Consider the following 14472-nt stretch of genomic DNA (forward strand, 5'->3'; position numbering starts at 1 on the left):
GGATTTTGGAATATTTTATATTACATTTTGAATTTTTTTAAAAAAAATTTCATCTTGTCGATCGGTTTGCACCAATCGAAAACTACATTCACGATCAATCACTATTGATGAACAAATCAACCGTGTCTGAAGAGGAAAACTCCAATATTGTGGCTTACAACCACTTTGACAGTGATATTATCAAACCTGAATTATTCTTACGACACACACATGTCAAAAGTGAAATATTTTGTTTTGAATCGAACTTGATACTCCACTCACGCTCAAAGGGGTCCCCACTGAACCCGTCTTTCCATAAAGAAAATTTATTCATTAAAACAAAAATTGAGTCAAAAATCAAAATCAAACCTTTTGTAAAAGTTTAACATTTATTTGGAATAAAATTGAGAGTAAATGTCGAAATGATTTTCTTTCAAAAAGTTTTAGATAGAGAGATTCTAAATTCCTCACCCATTTAACGACTTTCAGCTCTTTTTTTCAATACTCATTTATTGGAGTATGACGACTACATGATTGATAAATATAATTTATGCACCGCTAATGGGATTTCAAACGGGATATGTCTCATGGACACACGAGCAATCCAATTCGTAGGATTCCCATAGGTTTCTCGATCACAAGATCAGCGAGAATTCTTATCTATATTTTACCACTTCTTCAAAATTATCCGATTATAGCCTTACGAGCTGCTTCAATGGCTCGAGACATTAACGATTAGCCCTACAACTTTAACTATCATATCTTTCAAAATCAAGGTGTGTACGGACTAATTTACCACTCCGACTACATCCGCTTTTTTCTTCATTTATTTATTTATTTTGTTTGCTTGTTTGTATCCCAAATGGAAACATGCATGAATTCTAGGTATATCACAGCTAGATAACCGCGTAAAATAAAAATAAAAAAATATATTTTTTTTGTTATTTATTAAAAATTAAATAAGTCAAATAAAATTGAATATAAATGGTCCGTGCTGACGGATCTGTCACCGACAGGAGTCATTTATCATCCAAGGTTTATCGTTTTTCTTAATGCTATCATTAACGACAAATAATTAAACGAACATTTCAGTTTTATTTATTTATTAAATTATTATTATTTTAACATTTATTAAATTATAGCCCAAATTCTCCATTTTTGTTGATGGCCCAATGCATGAGCGTCAGTGTCCGGCCCATTTTCCGTAGCCACCCACTGGCCCACTGGCCCACTGGCCCATTTCGCAATATTTTATAATATTAAATATTATAAAACTAAATATTCATAAATAAATAAAAAGAAAAAGAAAAAAGAAAAATAATGTTTGAAATTGTCACGCGTTGGTTCAGATTGTTCATGTTTTCGGCGGGGAATAGGAGCGGAAGGCCATCTTGTTTCCTCTTCTCATGGCGATCCAACCCAATCTGAACAAACCCTTCTTCCATTTCTTCCGATTATCCCACCATTATCGAACAAAGAATGTTAACGGCAATGATTTAGATCGGAGCCGGTGATATCTGATATGAATCTCTCGCTTTCTTCTTCCTCCCCACCTTCAAATCCTGCCGTTTCTACATCTTCTTCTTCCTCTTCCTCCTCGTCGTCGGCGACCACTTCATGGATCTCTGTCATTATTCGCGGCCGTTTCGATAGTTCAGCCAGCATGAAAACATCGGCGAACTCTGCCTCCGTCTCTCCTGCCGAGGATTCCCCTGGTCCTGTCGTGAAAAAGAACAATTTCCATGGCTTGCTCTTCAAGTATGGTCCCAAGCCGATTCAGGTCCGTCGATCTTTCATTGTTCATGAGAATTTTTCTGTTCTTTGGAGCTATTGAAAAATTTATGCTATCTGTGTATGATGCCTTGTTAAGCATGTCCTTTATGTTATAGGTTGCATTTAAGACGGGGGATTACAAACAGCAAGTCATATTTATTGGTGGATTGAGTGATGGCTTTATGGCAACAGAGTATGTTTTTTGTGGAGGGTTCTTCTACGATTGGGCTTAGATTAAAATGAACGTGTTTTTGTTGTTGATTTGCAGATATTTGGAACCTCTTGCAATTGCTTTGGATAAAGAAGAATGGTCCCTTGTTCAGATACTTCTGTCATCATCGTATAATGGATATGGTACCTCCAGCTTGCAACAAGTAAGTTAATATTACCATAGACTTGAAGTTGGTTCTTGACTTGAAGATTATGTTTTAATAAAAGGAAATTGATTCGATTTAGGATGCTAAGGAGCTTGATCAGCTAGTAAGTTATCTGATTAATAAAGAAGACTCTGAGGGGGTTGTGTTACTTGGACATAGTACTGGCTGTCAGGTAATTGCTCAATGTTGCTTAATGTTCTTATATAACAGCTGTTTGTAGATATTAGATATTGTTCTTTTTTATTGTAAGATTCTACATCATATTGGAGAGAGGAACGAGTGCCAGCAAAGACACTCGGTGTATTGTGTGATCCCACATTGATGGAAGAGAAGAATACGTGTCGAGGACCCTTGGTCTCAAAGGGGGGTGGATTGTGCGATCCTACATCGATTGGAGAGAGGAATAGGTGCCGAAGACCCTAGGTCTCAAAGGGGGGTTGAAATTCCTCCATTTGGATTGTGCGATCCTACATCGATTAGAGAGAGGAACGAGTGTCGAGGACCCTAGGCCCCACATCGATTGGAGAGAGGAACAGGTGTTGAGGACCCTGGGTCCCAAAGGGAGGTGGATTGTGCGATCCCACATCGAATGGAGAGAGGAACGAGTGACGGCGAAGACGCCGAACCCCAAAGGGAAGTAGATTGTGCTATCCCACATCGATTAGAGAAAGGAACGAGTGCCAATAAGGACGGAAAGGGAAACGAAACATTCTTTATAAGGGTGTGAAAACCTCTCCCTAACTGACAATATTTTAAAAATCTTGAGGGTAAGTTCGAAAAATAATGTTTGCTAGGGGTGGGATTGGATAGTTACACTGTAATTGAAGCTTTGATCAACCACTATGTTCTTGGGACATTGCTACAGGATATAGTCCATTATATTGGTACAAATGCAGCTTGCTCTCGAGCAGTTCGTGGCGCCATTTTCCAGGTAATAACTAATCCTTGATTTTATGTGTGATGTTTAAGTTTTAGTCAGGATTCTTGTTTATATGGTCAGGCTCCAGTTAGTGGTCGAGAGTATAGAGCAACTCTTCCTGAAACAGCAGCCATGATTGACTTGGCTTCAACTATGATAAGCGAAGGTAGAGGATCATATCTTATGCCAAGAGAGGCAAGCCCATCTTCTCCAATAACTGCTAACAGGTGTGTATAAGACCACAATGCTTTCATTTTGAACGGAGATGGAAGGTAGTTTTGTTATCAGTACTGTTCAAAGCAATTAGGTATTTGCAGGTATTATTCCATTTGCTCGTACATGGGGGATGATGACATGTTCAGCTCTGACCTTAGCGATGAGCAGCTGAAAATGAAACTTGGGCACATGGCTAATACTCCATGCCAGGTCTGCATGCACACTTCTCTCTCTCTCTCTCTTCCTTCCTCTGGTCATGCATGATCGATGATCTGTGTTGAGAATTGTAACAGCTCAAGTTCACCGCTAGTAAATATTATTTGCTTTAGCCCGTTACGTATAGCTGTCAACCTCACAGTTTTTAAACCGCGTCTATTAGGAGAAGTTTCTACACTCTTATTATAAGAATGTTTCGTTTCCCTTTCCAACCGATATGAGATCTCACAATCCACCCCCTTTGGAGACCCAGTCATCCTTGTTGGCACACCGCCTGCTGTCTGGCTCTAATTTCATTTGTAACAACACAAGTCCACCGCTAGCAGATATTGTCCGGTTTGGCTGGTTTGGCTTGTTACGTATCATTGTCAGTCTCACATTTTATAAAAAGCGTCTACTAGGGAGAAGTTCACACCCATATAAGGAATGTTTCATTCCCCTCTCCAACTGACGTGAGATCTCACAATCCACTCCCTTTGGGAACCCAGCCGTCCTTGCTAGCATACTGTCCAATGTCTGGGTCTGATGCCATTTATATCAGCCAAGTCCGCTAGTAAATATTGTCCGATTAGGATTGTTATGTGTCACTGCTAGTTTCATAGTTTTTAAAACACGTCTACTAGGGAGAGATTTCCACACCCTTATAAGAAATGTTTCAGTGATTTCCACACCCTTATAAGAAATGTTTCGTTGATTTCCACACCCTTATAAGAAATGTTTCGTTCCCCTCTCTAATCGATGTGAAATCTCACAAGAATAACAGCCAAGAGAAGAAGTGTAAAAATGAGAATAATGTGTTCGTGCTATGGGTAATGGTGTGATTCATGTTGATTGCAGGTTATCTTTTCGATGCGAGACGAATACGTGCCAGAATATGTGGATAAGAAAGCATTGGTTGCTAGGTAAACTACATCTCTTCTTACACATTTGCAAATTCTATGCTACGAGAGATAGGGTTTTGGAGAGCATGGTGCTTGATTCGTATTGATGTTTTGATGTTGTTATGAGCTGCTGATGCAGAGTGTGCAAAGCAATGGGAGGTGCAGAGAAAATTGAAATTGAGCATGCCAATCATTCTCTCTCCAACAGAGTTGATGAAGCAGTGGAGGTCATGGTCGACTTTGTCCGGAGGGAGGGCCCTAAGGGCTGGGATGATCCATGGCATTAGGAATTCAACATTCATCCCTATTTTTTTTTTTTTAGATTATTTTATAGTTATTTATATAATCAAATAGATTACAAAGGTTTTATATGATACGTAACCGTCTAAACCTATCACTAGTAGATATTGTCTGTTTTGGCCCGTTATGTATTGCCGTCAATCGTATCTCACGATTTTAAAACGTATCTGTATTTTGAGATCCTACATCGGTTGGAGAAAAGAACGAAACATTTCTTATAAGAGTGGAAACCTCTCCTTAACTGACGCGTTTTAAAATCGTGAGGTTGAACTATTACATGATACATATGATACATATGGTAAATCGTAATGAAATACTAAATATTCTCAATAATACTGAGTATTAGTTTAAGTATTAGTTTAAGAGTCAAATATAATATATAGGTTAAAAGAATAATAGGATATTAAATATTCATACTAATTTTAAAGTAAATGCGAACACCATTTAAGCTAATCAAATAGTGGTCCGGGTCGGGTTTTATTGACTCGGAATCAATAAATGGTCCGTCATTGGATTGGACCCCGACATGAAACATGTCGCATGGGACACACGTGCCACAGCTACACTAGGAACGCCCGCGCGTTTAATTAGAGTAAATGACGAAACTACCCCTGTCGAGATCAACTTCAATTATTGTCTGTCGGTGCCACCCGTTGGTGTCTGAAAACGGTAATTTTGGAATCCAACGTTAGGGGTAAAACCGTCCATCACAAAATTGTCTTTCTCCCAACTTTCAAGGCATTTTTCTAACCTTCGACGCTGAAGAACAATCTCTTAGAAACAGAGAGATTTCTGGCTTTTCCGGCAACCTTCGACGTCGCCGGAGCTCTTTAATGGGGTTTTTGGTTTGCTCTGTTTTTTGTTTTGGTTTGTGGGTTTATTGAATCCGCGGCAGTTTCCGATGCCGGAAAAGGTGTCGCTGCCGGCGACGTCGAATCCATGGCTTTTCAGGCCGTCGCATCTGGTTCATTCCCGATTTGGGTTTCTAACGGCGATGGTTCTTCTCAGTATGCTGGCCGTTTGGAGTATCGGTGGTCGTAATATCATGACATTCGTCTCTGTTTCTTCCAATTTCACCGTAACCCTTCAGAGTTTATCCGCTAATGATTCTTACAAACCCGAAAATTACTCCGAATCGGTGTTGATTCAGTCGGTTCCGCCGCATAATTCCACCGCCGAACCTTCCGATGGGTCCGGCGTTGAGTGGTTTTCAGCTGAACTCGAGCCTAATTTCACCTCCCATCTTCTCGCTCTCTGGTTGTCTCCCGGTGGCGAGCCCTGCAGAGACTCGAAGACGGCGGACATCGCCATCTCCGGCATGGAACGTCCGGCAACGGTGGAGCTTTCAACAGGGGATGTTCATGAATTTCGATTTCAAGCTCTAGATCAATCCGGTAACCCTCGTTGTTTAGGTGGAGACTATTTTGAAACTGATCTTTCAGGGGATTCGTGGAAATCTCGGCCGTTTGTTAAAGATTTTGGTAATGGGTCTTACTCGTTTTGGCTTCAAATGCACCCTGATTTCGCCGGAGATTATAATCTCACGGTGATTCTTCTGTTTCGACATTTCGAGGGGCTTCGATTCTCCCCGACCCGATTCGCCTACGATCGGGAGCTTCGGAGAATCAAGGTTCGATTTGTTAAGACTAAAGTTGTGTTGCCGGAGATTAAAATGTGTCGGAGCTCTGATTACAGTAGAGAGATTTGGACCGGACGGTGGACTCGACACGGTCGAAATGACGACTGTAAGATCAGCAATGACGGTCGCTACCGATGTTTTGCGCCGGAGTATCCTTGCCGGAGCCCTTGGTGTAAAGGCTCATTGGGGTTGTTGGAGAGCAATGGTTGGGTTTATTCTACACATTGTTCGTTTAAGATGTTTTCTAGTGATTCTGCTTGGGATTGCTTGAAGGGTCGATGGATCTTCTTCTGGGGTGATTCGAATCATGTCGATACGATAAGAAACCTTCTCAATTTCGTGCTCGGTTTGCCTGAAATCCCAGCAGTTCCGAGGCGATTTGATCGGAATTTTTCAAACCCGAACAACCCAACTCAAACCGTTCGAATTACGAGCATCTTCAATGGTCATTGGAACGATACTCAAAACTATCAAGGTTTGAATTCATTGAGGAATGAAGGGTTCAGAAACTTGCTTCACAAGTACTTCTCGGAAGAAACCGTTCCCGACACGATCATCATGAACTCGGGCCTCCACGACGGTGTTTACTGGTTGAATATCCGAGCTTTCACAGTTGGGGCAACCTATGCTGCATCTTTCTGGAAACAAGTTATGGAATCCATTAAGCAAAGAGGGTTAACGGTCCCGAAAGTGATCTACCGGACCACGGTTGCCACCGGAGGCTACGCTCGAACACTTGCCTTCAATCCTAACAAAATGGAAATCTTCAACTGGGTGATGCTGGATAAGCTGAAGGAATCGGGGATCGTCAACGGCGTGATCGACAACTTCGACATGACGTTCCCCTGGCATTTCGACAATCGGTGCAACGACGGCGTCCATTACGGGCGAGCACCAGCAAAGCTGAAATGGAGGGACGGCGAGATTGGGCACCAATATTTCTTGGACCTCATGTTAGCTCATATTCTTCTCAATGCACTCTGTAATTGATTGATCAAGCCATTTTTCCTCAGACTTTTGGTATTTTTGTAATATAGTTGTTGGTTCAACCATATCGAACCATATCTGAATTAGAAGGATCCCGAGCATACGAGAATTTTCAAAGAATTGAAAGTTACTATTTATACCAACAAGGTGCATTTTTCTCGATGGCTCGATCATATGTACTTTATGGTTAGCCGTACGTATAACAATTCTATGTTAGGTGACCTCTTAGAAATTTGCCTATGATACATGTGAGTGAGAAAGAGCTCGTGTTAGTTTGTGAGGATGGTTTTCACTCTTAAGAAGCGAGCAGTAGGTGACGTGACCATGTCACTGGGAATGTCGGGGAGTATTAGACACCATCAACGAGGTACAAATCAAGTTGAGGCTGTCTCTTCTCCTCTTATTTTCAGCCAACGTATTGTAACAGCAGTAGGTAACGTATTGTACGTTTCTTACACGATGTCTCTCATCTCCTTAACTTCGACTAATTAATTGTACGATTCTAACGTTTGTGTCACAAAGGAAATGTAACAGCACGAGCTATGCTAGCAGATATTGTCTTCTTTGATTTTTATTTCGGGCTTTCCCTTAAGGTTTTAAAACGCGTCTATTAGAGAGAGGTTTCCAACTTTTCACACCCTTATAAGAAATGCTTCGTTTTCTCTCTAACTAATGTGAAATCTTACAATCCATCTCATTGAGTTCCAGTGTCCTTACTAACACACGGTCCGGTGTTTGGCTCTGATACTATATTAAATAAGTACTAACTTAATCATCCCAACATATTAAATACGACCCGACATCCTTATTCAACCCACAAATTTAAGTGTTGTGTCTTGTTTTTTTGTACGAAAATGTTACGAACATCAATAATACGCTTCAAAATATAAATGCTAAATTAATAAATAAATAACATAAAAGGACAAAAAAATTGAATCGATAGTTTCTATTTTGCATTTGATTAATTTTATAAACTCACATGGTTGGAATTGGAAGTTTATGAGGTTGGAACAACACGAACGACATGTAGGATAGCGACATTGATTTTCCTACATGTCGGTAGAAAGGCACGTGACGCGAGACACGTGGTCATCATTTGAGCGTTGAAAAACGACACGTCGGATCAGGGTTAAACGTTGAACCGTCAAAAGAAAACGGAGGTCAACGGCCGAACGGGGACTGTTCTTCAACTTTCACACAAACTGCTTCTCCCAAATTCTCAGGAAAAGGAATCCCAAATCTTCGTTTCTTCTCCGCCGATCTCTCAATCTTGAAATGGGTATTTCATGGAGTAACAGAAGAAGAAACAACCATCTTCAAAACCCACCTCCGCCGCCGCCTCCTCCTCCTCCGCCGCCCTACCTTTCATCTTCCTCTTTCTATTTTCCATCTGAAACCCAATCTCTTTCTCCTACTCCACCACCACCGCCACCACCACCGCCGCCGCCACCGCTGCAAACCCATCATTTCACCAATTCCCACCCTCCTCTGCCGCACAGCCATCCTTACGGTCCAACTCCTCATCCTCCTGCCCCTGCGCCTCAATCCTATTACTGTTCCGGTGGGTACAATTCGTGTAATTATGGGAACTCTACGATGGGGCGTTTCAATTTTCACCCTCATTATACCAATCAGAGTAATGGGTGGCCCCAAATTCGGCCGGGCATGGGTCCGCCGATGCTTCCATCACCGCCTTTGCCTTTGGTGGAGCATCGTCAAACGAAGAAGGTTAGAAATGATGTGAATGTGCATAAGGATACTTTAAGGATTGAGGTGGATGAGCAGAACCCTGATCATCATTTGGTTTCTTTCGTTTTTGATGCTTTGTATGATGGAAGGTAACTTCAATTTCTACTTGAATTTCACTTAAATGAGTTTAGATTTGTAAGATGGGCAATAGAATTGTTTGAATTGTTGTTCATGAAGCATAATTTTGTAGATTGCTGCTGATATTAGAAGCTTTGTAATTTATTCAGATTACCACATAGTTTCTTTCATGTGTTATGGAAGAACAGGCTTGGGCATTCTATTCAGATTAGCACTGTGATAAGTTTTGGTACTAATTTTGATATCAATTAAGAACTTTTAGCTTGGGATTAACATTGAAGAAGTGAGGAGAAGATGGGGTATTTGACACTTAAGGTTGGGAATTGGGAAATTGTGCTATTAGCTTGAATAGTTGGGTGCTCTGATTTCAATGCTGTAAAAGTTTGGTGTTCCATTATATTTCTTGCAAAAAAAGGAGTTAAATCAAGCTTCTTGTCTGAACTTACGATGTTTCTTAAGTCTGAGCGTTAGGGGTGGGCGGGTGTGAGATCTCACATCGGTTGGAGAGGGGAACGAAGCATTCTTTATAAGGGTGTGGAAACCTCTCCCTGGTAGACGCGTTTTAAAACTGCGAGACTGACGGTGATATGTAATGGGTCAAAGTGATTAATATTTGCTAGTAGTGGGTTTTGGCTATTACAAATGGTATCAGAGCCAAACACCGGGCGGTGTGCTAACAAAGACGCTGAGATCTCACATTGGTTGGAAAGGGGAATAAAACATTCCTTATAAGGGTGTGGAAACCTCTCCCTACCAGACGTGTTTTAAAACCTTGAGGGGAAGCCTAGAAGGGAAAGCTCAAAGAGGACAATATCTGTTAGTAGTAGTCTTGGACTGTTACGAATGGTATTAGAGTTAGACACCGGGCAGTGTGCCAGCGAGGACGCTGGCCCCCAAGGGGGGTGGATGTGAGATCCTACATTGTTGGAGAAGAGAACAAAGCATTTCTTATAAGGGTGTGGAAACATCTCCCTAGTAGACATGTTTTAAAACCTTGAGGGGAAACCTAGAGAGGACAATATCTGCTAGCGGTGGACTTTGGCTGTTACAAATGGTATCAGAGCCAAACACTGGGCGGTGTGCTAGCGAGGACACTATGCTCCCAAGGAGGTGGATTGTGAGATCTCACATCGGCTGAAGAGGAGAACGAAACATTCCTTATAAAGGTGTGGAAACTTCTCCCCAGTAGACGCGTTTTAAAACCGTGAGGCTGACGGCTATACGTAACAGCCCAAGCCTATCACTAGCAGATATTGTCCTCTTTGGGCTTTCTCTTCTAGGCTTGGTCAAGGTTTTAAAACGCGTGTACTAAGGAAAGGTTTCCACACCCTTATAAGGAATGTTTCTTTCTCCTCTCTAACCCATATGGGATCTCACAATCTACTCCCTTGGGGGCCAGCATCCTCGTTTACACATTACCCGGTGTCTGACTCTGATACCATTTGTAACAGCCCAAACTCACTTTTAGCAGATATTGTCCTCTTTAGACTTTCTCTTCTCGGCTTCTCCTCAAGGTTTTAAAACATGTCTACTAGGAAGAGGTTTCCACACCCTTATAAGAAATGTTTCGTTTTCGTACCGGAGCATTTAGGAAAAACAATCAAGGAGATAGCCGCCGTATAGCCGGCAAGGAAAGGCCTATGGGGTTTGTTCTGGTTTAACCTGTAAATGGATAGAGATTTAGCCTCTATTACTCGAAGGCCTATGAGGTTTGTTCTGCTTTGAACATACATTTCTGTTTCCTTTTTGTAACTCAAATTGTTTGCATCATGAACAGCATAACCATTCTATTCTTCGCCAAGGAAGAGCTCAACTGTAGCTTTGTTCCAGTATATCCCGATGCCTTCAAGCCAGTAAAAGTCCCATTTCAGAAGGGTCCTGCTCAGAAATTCTTTCAGCCTGTGGGAACTGGCTTTGACTTGGGATTTTTCGACTGCGACGACCTCTCGAAACCTTCACCTGCTGAAGACATTTTCCCTCTTGTTATATCAGCTGAGACTCGTTCGCCCTCTCAGTCTGACGACGAACGAATTGGTGAACCTCGACGAGATAACTCTCACATGCAAATCACTCAAGCTGTTTTGGAGAAGAAAAATGGTAGTCCTTTCCAAGTGAGAGTGATTAGGCAACTACTATGGATTGATGGAGTGAGATATGAATTGCGTGAGATATTCGGAATAGGGAGTTCATCGGCTGAAGGTTTCGACGATAATGACTCCGGGAAGGAGTGTGTGATATGCATGACTGAACCGAAGGATACCGCTGTATTACCATGCCGACATTTGGTAAGACTCCAGTGTTTATTCCATGTTGTTGTTAGGAACCACGACTCTCCACAATGGTATGATATTGTCCACTTTGAGTATAATCTCTCGTGCCTTTGCTACCAATGGAGATGTATTCTTTACGTATAAACCCATGATCACCCCTTCAATTAGGGACTCCCTCCTGGCTATCTTCTATCTTCTACATTCGATTCCTTGCTTATCGGTCGCATGTGCCCATTGCTTTCCGCATAGCTGGAATTGATCATAGTGTTTGACGCATTTTATTTATTAAAAAAAAAAAAAAGAAAACAACTTACATTAAAAGAACACTAGAGACTTGTCCCTTCCTTCTCCTAATCACTTATGTACTTAAATTTCCTTTCTTATGTTCCTTTGTTTGCAGTGCATGTGCACTGATTGTGCCAAGGAACTGAAGCGTCAATCCAACAAATGTCCTATTTGTCGTCAACCGATCGAAGAACTTATCGAAATCAAGATAAACAATAGCGACCCGTAAGAATTGCCTGTTCATCCTATGTTGGATTGCCCTGGTATGGCTGTCAAATTCTTTGGTTTTTGATGTGTCATAGTCCCACATACTGCATTCTTTACCCCCACACACACACACATGTATATGTATATTACTTTGTTCCTCCATACACAATGCAAGTGTATCTCATGTCTAACTATTGAATAATGCACCATACCAGTCGTCTGATACCCGACTTTCTATTGTAATGTATGATTCAAACACTTAGCGTCGTGGGTTTGCGTGCTGTTAGTACTTGTGTTGATGATTGAATACAAGAATTGGGTGTGGTTGAATCTTAACAAGCTTAGAAGGGCTAGTTGTGAGTTAAGGAGAGGAAAATGGTGATTTTGGTTTGTCTTGTTCTTTTGAATGATGATGTGGGAGTTGTATGCATTGTTGGTAACATGCTATAAATGGCCTTTGCATTTGCCTCTCCATTTATGAACCTCTATTTATTGAACATGTGGTGTTCCATGTGATGCATATGCAACTGGGTCAATGTGATAAGCTTGTATATTTGTTGCCTACCTTGAGGTAATTGACTCCAAACTACCCTTTCATCCATAGCCTAAGCTCACCGCTAGCAGATATTGTCGTCCTCTTTGGGCTTTCCCTTCTGGGCTTACCCTTCAGGTTTTAAAACGCCTCTATTAGAGAGAGGTTTCCATACCCTTATAAGGAATGTTTTGTTCTCCTTTTCAACAAATGTGGGATCTCACAATCCACCCCCTTAGGGGCCTAGCGTCCCTGTTGGTACACTGCCCAGTGTCTAGCTCTCCACCACTAGTAGATATTGTTCGTTTTTGTCCGTTACGTATCGCCGTCAGCCTTACAGTTTTAAAACGCGTCTCCTAGGGAAAGGTTTCCACCCCCTTATAAGGAATGTTTTGTTTTCCTCTCCAATAAATGTGGGATCTCACAATCCACCCCTTAGGGGCCTAGTGTCCCTGTTGGTACACTGCCCAGTGTTTGGCTCCCACCACTAGTAGATATTGTTCGTTTTTGTCCATTACGTATCGCCGTCAGCCTTACAGTTTTAAAACGCGTCTCCTAGGGAGAGGTTTCCACGCCCTTATAAGGAATGTTTCGTTTCTTTCTCCAATCGATCCGGGATCTCATAGTTGCCCTACGAATTAAGGGTTGTTGGTAATAATTTGAGATGCCTCTTATGACAGTCGTCGAAGTGCGTTTTGTTTGTATATGAGGGAAAAGAAAGGCAAAAGAGCAAAAGTTACTCGGGTTTCATGTCGGTTTAGGGTTTAGGGTTTGGAGAAAGACGCAATAATTGGGTCGGAATTGAAGAAAAGGGTAAAAGAAAAGGTTGATACTTGGGATGGTAATGTCATCCCTTAGTAGGACCATCCATTATTCTTTTTTCAGATCTTTTGTCTCCATATATTGAAATGTCTACATTGATGGATAATCTTAATCTTACCCTCACAAATTTTCGAATAACTTTTACCCAAATATTTTTAAAACATATTTAACGTTAAAGATCTACTTGAAACAAAATTAGATTTTTTACGAGAGAGTGAAACCAAATCATTCATGGACGACTTTTCACTCATCATTTTTGTAAGTGATTTTAAAATAGATGTGTTTTATCCCAAACGATTTTATTAGAGAATAATCGTTTTTTTTTTAATCTTATTATAAACTATTTTTAACGCTTTGGAGAGATGAACAAGTTTGAGAGAGAGGACATCCGATAAAATTGGAACGATACAGAGAAGATTAGTATGGCCGCTGCGCAAGGATGACACGCACAAATCGAGAAATGGTATCAAAGCCNAGTCACCAGACGATGTGTCAGCCTTCTCGTTGTTCCCCGAAGGGGGTAGACACGAGGCGGTGTGTCAGTAAGGACGCTGGGCTCCAAAGGGGGTGGATTTGGGGGCGGTCCCACATCGACTGGAGGAAGGAAAGAGTGCCAGCGAGGACGCTGGGCCCCGAAGGGGGTGGAATGTGATGTCCCACATTGGTTGGGGAGGAGAACAAACCACCATTTATAAGGGTGTGGAAACCTTCCCGTAACAGACGCGTTTTAAAGCCTTGAGGGAAAGCCCGAAAGGGAAAGCCCAAAGATGACAATATCTGCTAGTGCTGGATCTGAGTCGTTACAAATGGTACGGGTACGCGAAAAAATATTAATATTATGACCAATTTGAACATAGTTCAATGAATCAAGAGAGTAGTAATGTGTCACACGAGCTAAACAATCTCTTATGTCCTAATTAACTAAACGAGATACATCATTAATCTATAAAAAAAAAATGCACNCCACTATAAAACTACGGTGTCATTTTCTCTAACTCTTTCCCTTAGACCAACTTTTATTGGTCAACTTTGACCTTAGCCTTTTTTCAAAATTACTTGATCTCTACTTCACTATTATCACATACTCTACTTTCAACTCATGCCTTAAAGTGTCCAAAAGATGCTTTAATTTGATGCTCTTTTTTTCCCGAGAGGGGTGAAGCACAAGCCTCAATTTATACCGAATGAACTGAGTCAGGGCACGTGAGGTACAAACGAGATTACTCATTTTATTTGAGACAT

The 14472-nt window shown here is 41.3% G+C and overlaps 3 protein-coding genes and 1 non-coding gene across 4 annotated transcripts; all 4 read left to right on the plus strand.

Annotated features, from left to right (window-relative positions):
* The first annotated feature begins 1501 nt into the window (after positions 1-1501).
* On the plus strand, positions 1502-4783 carry LOC111790041 (UPF0613 protein PB24D3.06c-like). Its single transcript, XM_023670818.1, has 9 exons — positions 1502-1759; positions 1869-1945; positions 2021-2126; positions 2209-2301; positions 2995-3060; positions 3130-3275; positions 3366-3474; positions 4318-4382; positions 4501-4783. Exons 1-9 carry the CDS (start codon positions 1502-1504, stop codon positions 4646-4648), a joined length of 1068 nt encoding a protein of 355 aa, XP_023526586.1. The 3' UTR covers positions 4649-4783.
* A 551-nt stretch (positions 4784-5334) lies between these two features.
* LOC111791295 lies at positions 5335-7471 on the plus strand. Its single transcript, XM_023672580.1, has one exon. It carries the CDS (start codon positions 5563-5565, stop codon positions 7288-7290), a length of 1728 nt encoding a protein of 575 aa, XP_023528348.1. The 5' UTR covers positions 5335-5562; the 3' UTR covers positions 7291-7471.
* Positions 7472-8416: 945 nt separating this feature from the next.
* Positions 8417-12220, plus strand: LOC111791811 (probable E3 ubiquitin-protein ligase LUL4). Its single transcript, XM_023673294.1, has 3 exons — positions 8417-9125; positions 10892-11399; positions 11785-12220. The coding sequence occupies exons 1-3, from the start codon at positions 8563-8565 to the stop codon at positions 11896-11898; spliced, it is 1185 nt and encodes a 394-aa protein (XP_023529062.1). The 5' UTR covers positions 8417-8562; the 3' UTR covers positions 11899-12220.
* Positions 12221-13600: 1380 nt separating this feature from the next.
* LOC111791917 lies at positions 13601-13705 on the plus strand. The gene has a single exon (XR_002814706.1). It is a non-coding gene; the product is annotated as a U6 spliceosomal RNA (small nuclear RNA).
* Positions 13706-14472: the final 767 nt, after the last annotated feature.

The sequence above is a fragment of the Cucurbita pepo genome, chromosome LG03, assembly GCF_002806865.2.
Source record: "Cucurbita pepo subsp. pepo cultivar mu-cu-16 chromosome LG03, ASM280686v2, whole genome shotgun sequence".
Lineage (NCBI taxonomy): Eukaryota > Viridiplantae > Streptophyta > Magnoliopsida > Cucurbitales > Cucurbitaceae > Cucurbita > Cucurbita pepo.